Source organism: Mercurialis annua, linkage group LG3 (assembly GCF_937616625.2).
Source record: "Mercurialis annua linkage group LG3, ddMerAnnu1.2, whole genome shotgun sequence".
Lineage (NCBI taxonomy): Eukaryota > Viridiplantae > Streptophyta > Magnoliopsida > Malpighiales > Euphorbiaceae > Mercurialis > Mercurialis annua.
The window spans coordinates 73,620,581-73,636,174 of NC_065572.1; the positions used below are offsets into that span (position 1 = coordinate 73,620,581).

General features: G+C 35.7%; 1 protein-coding gene across 1 annotated transcript; it reads right to left on the reverse strand.

The window, feature by feature from the left end:
- Window positions 1–1,980: 1,980 nt before the first annotated feature.
- Window positions 1,981–6,391, reverse strand: LOC126674230 (uncharacterized). The gene is made up of 9 exons (XM_050368648.2): window positions 5,426–6,391; window positions 4,878–5,080; window positions 4,590–4,787; window positions 4,323–4,394; window positions 4,134–4,229; window positions 3,477–4,034; window positions 3,290–3,395; window positions 3,121–3,210; window positions 1,981–3,042 (listed from the first exon to the last, which is right to left on the reverse strand). The coding sequence occupies exons 1-9, from the start codon at window positions 5,943–5,945 to the stop codon at window positions 2,297–2,299; spliced, it is 2,589 nt and encodes an 862-aa protein (XP_050224605.1). The 5' UTR covers window positions 5,946–6,391; the 3' UTR covers window positions 1,981–2,296.
- Window positions 6,392–15,594: the final 9,203 nt, after the last annotated feature.

Below are 15,594 nucleotides of genomic sequence, written 5' to 3' on the forward strand. Positions count from 1 at the left end.
CTATTTTTATTTATTTATTATATTTTTTCAATAAATTAGTGGAGGGCAAATATGGAAAAATAACAATTAATACTCTCTTAACATTCTAAAGTGACAAATATTATAAATAAAAAAAAAATTCTCAAATGCGACAAATATTATATATCGGAGAGAATAAGTTTCAATTTTAGTCAATCATTTACACTTTTAAAAGAAATACTTATGACCATTTCGTTAACTATATTTTGATTTTGATAAGTTTTTTAAAATAAAAAAGATTAGTTTTATTATCAAAAAAAAAGATTAGTTTTAGTTAGATTTGTAAATACTATAAAAAATTTGATTTTTATTTGATAAAAATAAATAAATTAACAGCTTAATATAAAATGTATTATTAAAATTTGGTAAAAATTAATAATTTTAGGAAGTTTGATAATTAAACTCGTCAGAAAAGGTACGACTTTTTAAAATATTTAATATACTATTATTTTCTATAGCATAATAACAATGTTGAATAATATTTTTGTTTATGAATATTAAATAATGTTTATATATTGGTTTATGACCATTTATCTTTAAATTTTATAAATATTCCCATTAACAGAATGCATCTAATTGATTTATTTATCAATTTCGTACATATAACTTTTAGTTATCAATTTCATACGTACATATATCTCTAAATTGAAAGCGATCGTTTATTTAACTCAACTAGGCTTGCTTGTTTTGCATAATTTTTTTTCTACTCTCACTTTTATGTTCTCTAGTTTTGTTTTGTCATATGATTTATTTATGCAGTTAAAAAGTAACAGCAAAATGATAGCAAACAATTATAAACTAAAAAAAACATAAAAATTGCTGCAAATTTCATCATGTATTGTTGATTAATTTTTGTTTTTAGCGAAATTTACAAAAAATCAATTTTTTTATTGTTTCTCAACAACCTTTTTCTTTGGGTTAATGACACTTGTGTGTCTCATTTGCTAATTATTTCTCAAATTACCCCAAAAATATAATAAATTTTCGTTTAGTGTGTAAACCGCGGAACTGTTCCGCGGTCTGGCTTACGTGGCTCCTCGCTGGCCAGTCAGGGAGGAGCCGCATAGGCAAAGCAAACCGCGGAACACTTACGCGGTTTGCTTTGTCCAGCGAGGAGCCACGTAAGCCAGACCGCAAAGCAAACCGCGGAACACTTACGCGGTTTGCTTTTTCTTCATCCTTGCTATTATTTTTCATATTTATTCCCCTTCCACTAAAATTTATGTAAAATTGACAATATTCAAAAAAAAAACATTTACATAAATTTATAATATGATTAACTGAAAAGGAACAAACTTACCATTGATTCCTCAACCAACCTCAATAAATATTCAAAGATTTCTCTATATCTTTTTCTCACTACAAATGAAATTGAAAAAAAAAAGATTATAGAATGATAAACTATTAAAACTTAATTATCAATTATATCGTATATTCTATTTTCTTTAGAGATAATACGACTATAAAAAAGTTCAAAAATAATAAAAACTCTAAACAAGATTTGTTATGGTAGGATATATATAGGTATAAAAAAATTATACATGTACATTAAATTTTAAAATCATTCAGGAGTACAAATAATGATTTTGCTCTGCATTAGCAGAGGATGATCTAAACAAACAAGCACCTACCATAGCTTTCCATGTGTTCATGTTCCACACCTTTAAGGAAGCATGTCCCAAACTGTCAAGATAGCTCGAGCCATGCCTGCTAATACATAAATATTGTTGCAACTCTACCAATGACAAAACAAATTCCAGGCAAGAACCGATATGGCAGAACGAAAACAATTCAAAGCAATTGTTTCGGTATATTCTTGGATGTGTAGATATTCAGCAGGCAAATATCTTTTCTCAAGAATTAGAAGAGTGGCTTTTGCTGCTGCTGTTTACTTCATTTGGATTCATAGGAATAATTGTGATCTTGAACAAGAAGTCTCCTGGTAGCATTGATGTCTACAAATTGATTAAAGATTGTGTGTTAATGAGATTTGCAAACCGTAAGGCGCTCTCCTGATCAATACAATTTCTTTTCAGATTTGAAATGCTGAAACACTCTTTTCTTGACAAAGAACAGCATCAGCTATACTGAATCTATCTTAAGAAGATACACAAGAATAACTAATGATATACATTACTAACAATTCTAAAAACCGGACTATGATCTTGAATCTTGATCTCGTCTTTTTCGCAATTTCCTTCTTGGTATAACTATTAACAGACTTGATTTATTCACTGTTGCCATCATAATTTATTTGCTGCACTAAGATTGGAGTCTGTTAAGCTTGAATGTTAAAGTAAATAGTATAAGATTCATCTCTGAAGTTAAATAACGGCGAAAGAAGAAAATTCCTTTTCGCGCCTTCTGTGACAAAGCTGAGGTGATGATATTGACTTCTCCCCTTGCTAATTACGAAGCTTGCTCCTTTATCAAATTCACCTTCTGATAGATTCTTGCAGCTAAGTTTCAGCCCTGTTCCTGACTTGTAATTCACGCCACTAAACACAAAGCAATTCGCATTGCTTACTGACTCCAATGATACACTTCCTTGTTTTCCATCCAATCCCGAAACCAGCCGGAAAAAAGATGATCCGTCCTCTTCATCTGTGTTTGCAACTGCTAGGCTCACATCTTTCCCTTGCTGTACTAAAACCATTCCTGGGAGATCAAATGGTTCCAGCATCACGGTTTTTCCAATAGCATCTTTCGTGTTTAGTAATACTGATGAAGGAGAGTCTATCAGGATGAGTCTGAAAGTGGCACGGACAGATTCATCAGTGCCGGAATAAGGTGATGTTTCCATTGTAAGAGATTGGTTCGAGTTTGTCAATGCGAAAACTGAACCTCCCGATTCTTGGGAAAATGATACTAGATTGTTGTTATAAGTGGAAGGAATTGGAGATAGCAAGTCTGATAGAGAATTTGCTGATCCCAACTTGATGTCCCAGTCACCGCTGCTATGTCCCGCGAGAAGATAAGGGCCATAAAGTATGGCCTGAATCGAAGCATACTCTGGCCTGTCATCTGAATAGCGTTCAGGGTTCAAAATAACTCGGTTAATTTTTCACTTTTCAAGCTTAACAATATTTCTGATGAATGTACCTTTAATAGCCTCTGTTCTTAAACTCATGGGCAACTGAAGGACTAATTTGTCAGCACTGCTCCAACTTCTTGTGACTGATAAGAAATTACCTGCTTGGAGCCACAAAATTGTCTAAATCCTGAATTTCTCCTTAGATTAGAAACTCAACAGGACTAATCAAAAAATTACCTGGTGGTGGTACAGTCAAAGTTTGATCATTTAATGTAGCTTTAGCATCTTTCGACTGGGTCCAAATCGGTATACGTAAGTTCAGAGTAGATGATTGGCCTGTCCCCTGCAAAAATCAGTATTAGAAATAGAACCATTACTTCTAAAGAGTAACACTGTTGCTAAAAGCATGAATCAGAAGCTGTACTTGTTTGAAAGTGTAAGTCACTCGAAGATTCGGATCCCAAGAGACAACAGGGTCAACTTTCTGATCAAGTACAATCTTTCCCAATTTCCAATTGAGAGAGCTCGAAATATATTGGATGACGTAAAGAGCCGGGACTTGGGTTTCTTCTTCAAAATATATGGAATCTCCCATCTTTGAAAATGATTCGACTCCTGTTCCATAGCAGCACCAAAATGAGTCAAATGGTGTACCCCATCTATGGATAGTCTTAGCTTTGGAGCCTCCGGGTTGTTGAGGAAGCAAGTAAATCATCACTCCAGGTTCGTTTCCTCTTTGTATGCCTAATACGCCATTTGTCAAGGCTCTTTCGTAGTAATCTGCGTAAGCTATTTCTTTCGTCCATCTGAATAGGTGACGGGAAACCTTCAGCATATTATAAGTTGTGCATGATTCTTCAGCCTGGTCATTTAGTGTGCTAGCCAACCGCTTTGGGTCTGACCAGAACTCATAGTCAGATGTCCCTCCAGTTGCATACGTGTGAGATGAATTTACAATGTCCATGAAAAATGTACCTATTTCCTGCTCCATTACATTTACATTAGTAACCAAAACTACTGAATTTGTTCAAAAGTTAAAATTCTTCTTATGATGATTCATAATCTGTATCCAAAATTATACCCTATAGAGTGGATCGCCAGTGATTTCGTATCGTAGTTGCGATCCAATAACGATAGGGATATGCGTGTTGGCGTGGAAACCTGAAATGTCATCAGCCTGCAAGCGAAAAAAGGAACGTCTTCGATAAATGAATATGAAGAGCAAAACAGAATTCGTTAAGTACTAATTTGTCAGCTGTGATTTAAGTACCTGCACTGCAAGCAGGCCAAGGAAGCAGGGCTTGTCGAAAAGGTGAGCCAATACTAAATGCTTCGGATCTCCCTGCAGACAGTAACATAAGACAGAATCGCCTAAGACTTTAAAGATTAAGAAGCAAGATTATATTGCAGAATGCTGCATTTTATGCAGGATTCAATAGTCCTTGGGAAATTGCAAATTTAACTGATGAAACTTGTAAGAAATAATTACAGTTGACATAGAAAGGCATAATTACTGAAATGAAATCATATTTCTTACTGTAATGCTGAATAACTTGTAGAGCACATCATTCATGCCTCCAGTTTCTTCATTGAGTGACAGATAATGTCTCTCCACACTGTATTTCGTTATAACATTCCGAACACGGTTATAAAAGTAGTCAACCATCCATTTCACCATTTTTAAAGCTTGATCATTGTCTGCATAAATATACTGATCCAAAAGGCCAGCCAAGACCTGTCAAAACCAAAACAACAAAGGTCAACTCTTGTAAACAAAAACTGCATTGTGCTCATCATCTAAAAGAGGTTTAAAACTGATATTCACCTTATGAATAGTATAGTATGGAGCCCATACGGGTTTTATAGCCTCGAAACGATCAAATAGTTCAGATGGAAACGCTGAAAGGTAACCAGACCCCATTTTCTCCTGACATTCAGATAGAGCAGAAACTACAGTAGACATCTTCTTCCTAAGAGTCTCATTATGAGTACTAGCCCACATTAATGCCGTTGCACTCAAGTAATGCCCTTCAAAAATCACAACTCCATCAGAACCCATTTCCAGCATAAAACAATAATCAAAACTAGGCCTAAACGCAAATAAAATCACAAACTTTAACGCGTTTTATAATTTCAACACAAACTTTTCGTTTTTGCAACTCGAGACACGAGCTTTCATATTTTCTACAATTCCAATCATTATGGACCCCGGAACCCATCTTACCGTACCTTTCAATTTTTGTTCCGACATTCCACATCAGCACAGATGGCTCAGATTTTCAAACCGAATTACAAAATTTAGAAGTTCTTATCAAAATTACAAAACACATTCAAGAACGACATCAATACTCTATATAATCAAACTGAACATACCAACAAAGTGACCGCGAAGCTCGACGCCAGGATCCTCCCAGCCACCGTAAGGCTTGCCACGAGTAGCCAAATCCGCCGTCTTCCGAAAGCTCCACACCAAGCTATCCTCATCCAACATCAACAAATACTCCAAATTAGTCAGCTGCGCCCTCCAATGAAAAGAATCCGGATTCAACCTCACATTATGCAACGAAACCTCCTTAAGAAAATTCCCAGACGTCCGAATCGGACTCTTCATTTTCCTATACGTCATAGCCCAATCAAACTCATCATTTTCCTCTTTCAGAATCTTTCTTGGTAACAAATCAGACCAAACTGACTCATCAGTTGGTGTCAGATGATAGTGCCCGTACATTTCTTGCTTCAAAGTCTCATTGTCTGATTTCAGAAGCGCATATCTGAATGAATGTGATGAAAGCTGAGTAGGAATGTTCGTACACTCTTTACTCAAACTAAAACGACACAGGATTGATACAGACAACAATATTAATATCTGAAACATCATAAGTTTTTTCTCCATTGTTTCAAGAAACTGAACAGGAACCTTAAAATTGGCTAAATTGGTAAGAAATGAGTGATTATAAAACAATGAACAAAAAGAATCTAAAATTCCGTGAAATTGGAATAAAACCAAAATTCACTCATTTCAAAGCAGAGTCGAATCACAGACAGTAAAAAGGTTTGAATAGTTCGATAATACGGCACACGTGAAGGCCTTATATAAACAGAAAAATAGACAAAATTTTGGTGTGGTGTACATGAAAAGAATCGAAACAAAATTTACAGATGTTTGTGAGTGTAAAAGACAGAGGAGAATCACGGATACGGTGTCGTTTTCTGAGGTTGGTTTTGACTAAGAGAGCTTGTATTTGCTTTACAGCGGAGGTGGATTAAAGAATCAAGAACTTTGTGTTTGTTTATTTGGATTTAGTATCTTTTAACTTAATCGCTCACAGAAGATTGATGTTTTTTTTTAAATTAAAAGAATTTAAACTTTTAAACTTTTGACTTTCTCATCTTCTTTAGTTGATAGATATGAAGTATAAAAGATCTCCATTTTTAAATCTTTTGCATGCGCCACAGGAGATAATAAAAAATATTTTGTAGCTTTTATTAAAAAAACTATAGTGGAATTGGTCTAACATCTTTCTTGTTTTCAAACTTCAGTTAAAAATGAAAATGTACTATTGGGTAGTTAAAATTGACTGAAAACAAGATGATTTGTGGCTAAATGTAGCATTTGAATCTTCATATTTAGCTTGAATTTTAAGTTTTTTATTTGAAATTAGTACCTAATGTTATTAAAAACGGCAAAAGAGACCCTTCTCTAACATTTTTTTTCATTACTCACGTTGACATAAACAATGCATGACATACACATGGCATTGACAGACTATCCAGTTTATATATTTAATAACATTAAGTGCCGAATTGATAATACATCGTTCATACTCTAATTAAATAAAATGTCGTGTGTATTATCATATCGTCCATATCAGCGGAAACAGCAGCAAAAACTGTTAAAATAATCAGATTTTTGTAAAAATAATAGAATTACATGGTTAGTAAAAAAAAATACTACTACAATCAACCCTTAATATATAATTCAATAAAATAACAATTCTAATAATTAATAATAAAATTTTAGGGAATTAATTTCAATGTTACGTGTTATGTAATATTCAATAAATTAATAATTTTAATTTAGAGGGTCAAATTGTACTCTTAATATTTAATGCTAGCAAAGCTTAGGATTCCAGTTTATGTGTTTTAATTTAGTAACTTGGCAGAGTAAGCATATTATCTGTTTTAGTAGAGCTAATTGCCGAAGCTCTCATTATTATTCATATTACAGAAAATTTGCTATATATACAAATTTTCAGTTTTAGTAGTGTTTCATTTTCAGCCAAAGTTTGTATACATAGTTATTTACTTGGACACAATCCATGAAACCTATTTTTGAAGAAAACATGACTCAAACGCAAACAAAAAAAATGTGTAATTGAGATTAGAGTGTTTTGATTAATTTTAATTAGGAGGAAAGTGTTGCCGTGTATTGTTTAGAGTCCAATGGGAGTTTTAGGGCATGAAAAGAGGATGTTTTTAATTGGTTAATGCTTTAATTAAAAGCACGTTCTTAATGCAAAACAAACCCAATTTTGTTTTTGATAATAGTTTTTTTAGGCTTATCCTCTTAAAAAACCCTCACCTTTTACCCCCAATTCATTTGCACCCTCACGTTGCAAAACCACCAAATATACCCAAATTACGACCTTTCACTTTCAATTGCACCCTCAAGCATTAAATTGATCTCTTTTCACTTGAAAAAATAGGTTTATTTTTGTTTTAAATAAAATATTAAGTCCTATTTTAAAATATATGCTAAAATTTAAAGTATTAATTTGAACATTTTTCAAGTGAAAAGAGGTCAATTTAATGTTTGAGGGTACAATTGAAAGTGAAAGGTCGTAATTTGGATATATTTGGTGGTTTTACAACGTGAGGGTGCAAACGAATTGGGGGTAAAAGGTGGGGGATTTTAAGGGGATAAGCCTTTTTTTTAATAGTATACTGCCGGATATTAAATTTCCCAAATAACTGAGTTATTCAAATATTATATAGGGAAGTTCTTACCTAGATCCGGTTCATGAAAAATTCATGGACCTATCCAATGAGATGTTAGAGAAATGAGAAAAAAAATAAAATAATAAAAAGAGAGAGAAAATTATATTAGAATTTCTAACACCTTATTGGATATGTGCATGGAAAATTCATGTACCGGGACTAGGTAAGAATTTCCCTTTTATATAAATAGTATTAAGATTTAAATTGTTAAAAAAACAGTCATTGAATTATCGAATTATTTCACGGAATGTCGCTCAAAACAAAACACACTAAACTTTTTACATTTTGTCCTACATGGCATATGCCATAATTAAAAAAGGTGTATAAGCGATGAGCAGCAAACTGTTAGGTCGTGAGTTCGATTCCTCCTACAAGCGCTCCCCCTTCCCAAATTATCAAAAAAAAGGGTATAACTCACTATTCGTTTTATAATTTACGATAAATCTAATGATCTTTTTTTAATACAGTGGCCTCCCTGATCAATAAATTACTGACTATTTTCAACGATTTAAATTTTAATATCTCTCCTATAATCTTGAAATAGTTCAGTGATCCAAAAAATTTAATATCCGTATACTGCTAATACATTGTTAAAGATAATCTCACATTGCTTAGGAGAACATATATAAATGAGTTTATAAGTGTAAAGGTTCAACCACCTATTAACTAGTTCTAGTTATTAGGTCATGGTTGAAACTAAACACTCTCATAAGCATGTGGGTGAATTATCATATTTTCACCAATTTATAATTAATTACTCCCTCCAATATTTCTAATATGGTATCGGAGCGGGTCTGGCCCGGGTTCTTAATTTGCCGGTTGTCCGACTGGATGTCCAGTCCCAGCGGCCCGGTCCGGTGTTGCCGCTGCGTATTAAAATCAAAAATTTCAGTGGGTCTGGCCCGGATTCTTAATTTGCCGATTGTCCGTCTGGATGTTCATTCCCAGCGGCCCGGTCCGGTGTTGCCGCTGCTTGTTAAATCAAAAATTTCAGTTTCAGGGGGAGTCAATTTCAAGTGACAACCGGATGTCCAGTCCCGGTTGTACTTGAGGGGGAGTGTTAAAGATAATCTCACATTGCTTAGAAGAACAAATATAAATGAGTTTATAAGTGTAAAGGTTCAACCACCTATTAACTAGTTCTAGTTATTAGGTCATGGTTGAACCTAAACACTCTCATAAGCATGTGGGTGAATTATCATATTTTCACCAATTTATAATTAATTACTCCCTCCAATATTTCTAATATACATATCATAGCCATAATCCATAAAATGATTTTTAACTTACTAATTATTTCAAAAGTTATTTCAATTTTGTTTCAAACAAGAAAATTCTCAAATGGTATAAACACTATTGATAGATGGTGGATCCAAATTCTCCTGTAATTAAATTCCCTTTTCCAATTACATAAAAAAAAGTACCATTATTCTGATGAAAACTTAAATGAGAATATTCTATCGGCATGACAGCCTATAGATTTGTAGTTGAAAATGTGGATCTGAGAGTATAATATCTGATGAAATGAATGGTCAGTATTTTGGGTGATTGATATAAATTATAAAGGCAACTGCATAACAAGCTGTACCCATGAACCTAACTGTCTCATCTCACAACTGTAACTGTTGAGTTATGGCTCATATTGTTCCTATTTGGATTAGGATATATTGTTCCTATTTAGATTAGGATACTTAATCCTTTGTTTAGCATTGTTTTCCTTTTAGGATTTATAGTCTAGTTCCTTATTGGATTAGGACTTAAATTGTGTCTTAAGGGTTCACTATAAATAGAGGTGATGACCCTATTGTAAACTCACAACAAACATATAGAATAAATTCTCTCTCTGCCCGTGGAGTAGATCGCATTGATCGAACCACGTAAAAATCTTGTGTGATTCTTTTCTCTTCTCTTATTTATTTTCTGCTGCGCTAACAAGTGGTATCAGAGCCTAGATTTCAAATCTGAGATTCTAGGTATTTTGTTGATTGAAGATGTCGCTTCATAAATTTGATATTGAGAAATTCAATGGTTCGAATGACTTTACTTTGTGGAAAGTCAAGATGAAGGCTGTTTTGGTTCAACAAGGATGCGTAGCGGCGTTAGGAGGAGAAAGCAATTTACCGGAAGGTTTGTCTGTGGGAGAGAAGGCAGATATTGTGTCAAAGGCACATAGTACGATTCTATTGAGTCTTTCTGATGAGGTGTTGAGAGAGGTTATCGGTGAAGGAACTGCTGATGCTTTATGGGGAGCGTTGGAGAGCAAGTTTCAGAAGAAATCTCTTACAAACCGGTTGTATCAGAAACAACGTTTGTATACATTGAGGATGACGGAAAATACTCAGGTAAGAGATCATGTTAATAACTTCAATCGAATTGTTATAGATTTACAAGGTGTTGGTGTTTCGATTGAAGAAGAGGATCAAGCCCTCATTCTTTTATGTTCTTTGCCCAATTCATATGAAAACTTTGTTGATACAATGTTATATGGTAGAGATTCGATTTCTGTTAGTGATGTAAAGGATGCTTTGCAATCCAAAGAACTAAAGAAAAAGGTCTCTAACTCTAATGAGGAGGAATCGGTTTCTGGTCTTGTGGTGAGTCGGGGCAGGAGTCATGAGAGAGATGGTGGGAAAGGAAACAGGTCGCGTTCCAAATCGAAGTCTAATGGACGACGATGCTATCACTGCAAGGAGAAGGGGCACTTTAGAAGAGATTGTCCGAAGCTGAAAAAGGGTGGCGAAAACAAGGAATCAAGCGGTAATGCTAATGCAGCTGTAGTACAGGAGAGTTCTGATGAGGAAGAAAGCGGTGATGTTTTGACTGTGAGTACATCAAGTTCTGATAGTACCTGGGTCCTAGATACTGGTGCATCTTATCATATGTCTTCTAGAAAGGAATTGTTTAATTCTTTCAAGGAGTGGAATGGCACTGTAAAGGTGGCGAATGATAAGGAGCTTGCTGTCAAGGGTAGTGGTTCTGTTCAGATCAAGATGTATGATGGTATGGTTAGAACATTTGATGCTTGGTATATTCCTGAATTGCGGAAGAACTTGATTTCTGTGGGTACACTTGACAAGCAAGGGTACAACCACTCAGGTGGAGATGGACAGATCAGAATTTCTAAAGGTGCATTGACTGTGATGAAGGGTGTGCTACAACACGGCATTTATATTCTCACAGGAAGTGCAGTAGTGGGAACTGTGGCGGTTGCTCGGTCCTTGGAGGTACATGATGGTAAAACCGAGTTGTGGCATCAGAGGTTAGGTCATCTGAGTGAGAGGGGGCTATCCATATTGAGTAAACAAGGGTTGTTAGAAGGAGCGGAAACGGGGAAGCTGAAGTTCTGTGAAACTTGTATTCTTGGCAAGCAACGCAGGGTGAAATTCACTTCTGGAAGGCACACTTCTAAAGGCATCCTGGATTATATTCACTCGGATTTATGGGGTCCTGCTCGGGTTGAATCCCACAGGGGACTCAAATATTTTGTGACCTTTATCGATGACTACTCGAGAAAGGTGTGGTTGTATTTTCTGAAATCGAAGGATGAAGTGTTTGAACGGTTCAAGGAGTGGAAGACCATGGTTGAAAAACATACTGATAGACAGGTCAAGACACTCAGGACGGACAACGGGTTAGAGTTTTGCAATGCACCATTCGATGACTTCTGTAGAAAGGAAGGTATAGTGAGGCATCACACTGTACGGTACACACCACAGCAGAATGGGGTTGCAGAGCGGATGAACCAAACACTACTACAGCGTGCTCGGTGCATGCGGTTAAACGCGGGTCTTCCAAAGCGTTTCTGGGCTGAAGCAGTTAACACTGCTTGTTATCTGGTGAATAGATCGCCATCTACTGCAATTGATTTGAAGACACCTCAAGAGGTATGGTATGGTAAACCCTCTGATTATTCTGGCTTGCGTGTTTTCGGTTGTGTTGCCTATGCTCATGTTAATGATGGTAAACTTGAGGCGAGGGCAATGAAATGCATATTTCTAGGGTATGCGACTGGAGTTAAAGGGTACAGACTGTGGTGCACAGAGATGGATAGAACTCCAAAACTGATTATTAGTAGAGACGTATCCTTTGATGAATCTACTATGTTTGGCCAGAAAGAGGAACTTGGTGATCTTGCAGGAAAAACTGATCTGGGTGCTAGCCAGAAGGTGGAGTTTGTAGCTCCAAATAGGATTACTACTGATCCTATAAACGAGCCTAATGAAGAAGTGGTAGAAGATAGTATAGCAACAAGGAGAGGAAGAAGGCAAATCAGAACACCAATGAGATATGTGGATTGTGTTGATACGGTTGACACTAATCCTATGGCTTATGCTTTGGCAATAAGTGAGATCATTGATTCTGATGAGCCACAGTCGTATAAAGAGGCAGTGCAGAGTAGAGAAGCATCTGAATGGTTAATTGCCATGAATGAGGAGATGCAGTCTCTTGAGAAGAACAGTACATGGGAGTTGGTACCTCGACCAAAAGGAGTGAAACCGGTAGGATGCAAATGGGTCTTCAAGAAGAAAGAGGGTATTCCTGGAGTTGAATCAGCTAGATTCAAGGCGAGACTTGTAGCGAAGGGTTTTTCACAAAAGGAGGGAATTGACTACAATGAAGTATTCTCACCTGTTGTGAAGCACAAAACCATTCGGGTTCTTCTATCTATGGTGAGTGCGTTGGATCTTGAGTTAGAACAACTTGATGTGAAAACAGCATTCTTGCATGGGAGTTTAGAGGAGCAGATTTATATGTCACAGCCGGAGGGATTTCTTGATTCTGATCACAAGGACTATGTGTGTTTGCTGAAAAAGTCCTTGTATGGTTTAAAGCAGTCTCCTAGACAGTGGTACAAGAGGTTTGATGCTTTCATGCTTTCTCATGGGTATGTTCGAAATCAGTTTGACAACTGTGTTTACTCTAGGAAGCTGTCTGATGATTCCTTGATCTATTTGTTGCTATATGTGGATGATATGTTAATTGCAGCTAAGTCTAAAGCTGAAATTAACGATTTGAAAGCCTTGTTGAGTAGTGAGTTTGAGATGAAGGATTTGGGTGAAGCCAAGAAGATTTTGGGCATGGAGATTTGGAGAGATAGGAAAGAAGGCCTGTTGTATGTTTCTCAACAGAAATATATTGAGAAGGTGCTGCAATCTTTTCAAATGGAGAACTCTAAGCCAGTAAGCACTCCTTTGGCATCACATTTTAAATTTGATGCTAATGCACTACCTAGTACTGATGCTGAGAAGGAATACATGAGCGATGTTCCGTATTCGAGTGCGGTCGGGAGCTTGATGTATGCAATGGTCTGTACAAGACCTGATTTAGCACATGCTGTTAGTGTGGTTAGCAGATTTATGAGTAATCCGGGAAAGACTCATTGGGAGGCGGTCAAGTGGATTATGCGGTACTTGAAGGGAACGAGTGGCATATGTCTGGTTTATGGTTCTAGTGGTGGTTCTGATGGAATTGTGGGTTACACAGATTCCGACTATGGAGGAGATCTTATTCGAAGGAGGTCCTTAACATGTTATATCTTCACCCTATATGGATGTGCTATTAGTTGGAAAGCAACTTTACAATCTACAGTTGCTTTGTCCACAACTGAAGCGGAATACATGTCTTTGACGGAAGGGGTCAAGGAAGGTATGTGGTTGCGAGGTCTAATTGATAGCTTGGGTTTAGAAGTTCAGAAGCCTGTGATTTATTGCGATAGTCAAAGTGCTTTGTGCTTGGCAAAGAATCCGGTGTATCATGAGAGATCAAAGCACATTGATGTGAGGATGAACTTCATTCGGGATGTCGTGGAAGACAAGAGATTTCTTATAGAGAAGATAGCCACTGCAGTTAATCCAGCGGATATGTTAACAAAGCCGTTGCCTACTGAAAAGTTCAAGCTCAGCTTGGACTTGGTCAATGTACGCAGTGCATGAGGTCCTTAAGGGGCATGGATGGCAGAGAGAGAGTTGGTCTTGGTTAACTTTGACTTTGGAGTAATTTTAAGTCAAGGTGGAGAGTTTATTATGTGATGCAATTTGGTGTCCTTGTGATTTGCTGAAGAAGGTTTCAGGATTAATCTTGTTGGGTGTATTCGCCAAGGTGGAGATTGTTGAGTTATGGCTCATATTGTTCCTATTTGGATTAGGATATATTGTTCCTATTTAGATTAGGATACTTAATCCTTTGTTTAGCATTGTTTTCCTTTTAGGATTTATAGTCTAGTTCCTTATTGGATTAGGACTTAAATTGTGTCTTAAGGGTTCACTATAAATAGAGGTGATGACCCTATTGTAAACTCACAACAAACATATAGAATAAATTCTCTCTCTGCCCGTGGAGTAGATCGCATTGATCGAACCACGTAAAAATCTTGTGTGATTCTTTTCTCTTCTCTTATTTATTTTCTGCTGCGCTAACAGTAACTTGTTCTTAGGATTAATGCCATCCATAACTTTAATTATGTGTGCCCATAAATCTGTAAATGCCCATCAAAAGCTAACTATTTGACATATGAAACACTTTAATACGTTCTCTACATGAATACTCATTTAAAATGGAAGTTTCTTATAATTTTGTACTCAAATAATATTTGACTGACTGAATGAGAGAAGCAGATGCACCTAGAGCCGTTAATTTCATAGGCAACTTCGATCCAAGAGTGGCAGAAATTATGGATATTAGAGAAATTCTGAGCTGGGTGTAGGAGGGGCAAAAAGTGATGATAGAATCTGATGTTATGGAGGTTGTTATGGATATTAGGAATCATCGCTTGAGTCCGATTTTTTAATTATAGAATGTGGAGTTAGCGAAACAGTTTACTGATATAAATTTTGTTTTTATAAGGCGATCTGCGAATCAGGCTGCGCATGTTTTAGCGTATTATGCCCGTTTCTTGTCAAGTCATCATGATTAGTTTTTCCATTATTCTGAACTTTTTATAACTGTTATCGATTCTGATTTGAGTTAAAATATGATCGATCTTTGATTAAAAAAAGAGTTGCTTTGTATCTTATGAAATACTAAAACATATTATCTTCTCCTTAATAAAAACAAAACATAACCCACAATCTGGGATAATATATCAAGAGGGCCAAGTCATCCAATAATTCAACAAGATTAGATACATAATTAAATAATATTGCATTTGAATGTTTATATTAGCACTAACAAAGGCAATACCAAATTAGTAGTACAAGATAAATTGGAAACGATAACATATTTGTTACAATTGTATGCAAAGTTGTTGGATCTCTGTCGTTTTGTGTAAAAAACAAGCGTTTATTGTGGACCTAAATAACATAAGTTGGGGTACTATAATTAAGCTGTGACGCAAAAGTGGTATGGAATGAGCAACTACTACAGTCACACTATCATCACCCCAAACCAAACCAGAAGAAGCAATAGAGTGAAGTATTTTCCTTGTAAGAAAAGGGAAGACAAATAAAAATGTATAAAAAATAGGAATAACCCATTTTCAGATATCTAAACTATACCTGTTTTATTTATCGGTCCTTAAACTATTTGTTGTCTTTATCTGATTTTTC

Coding starts and splice junctions, on each gene's coding strand:
- LOC126674230 (XM_050368648.2), bottom strand. CDS start 5,945: ATGGAGAAAAAACTTATGATGTTTCAGATATTAATATTGTTGTCTGTA. Junction 4,230..4,322: donor TTGGCCTGCTTGCAGTGCAG/GTACTTAAATCA, acceptor TTTCGCTTGCAG/GCTGATGACATTTCAGGTTT. Junction 3,396..3,476: donor TGACTTACACTTTCAAACAA/GTACAGCTTCTG, acceptor TGATTTTTGCAG/GGGACAGGCCAATCATCTAC.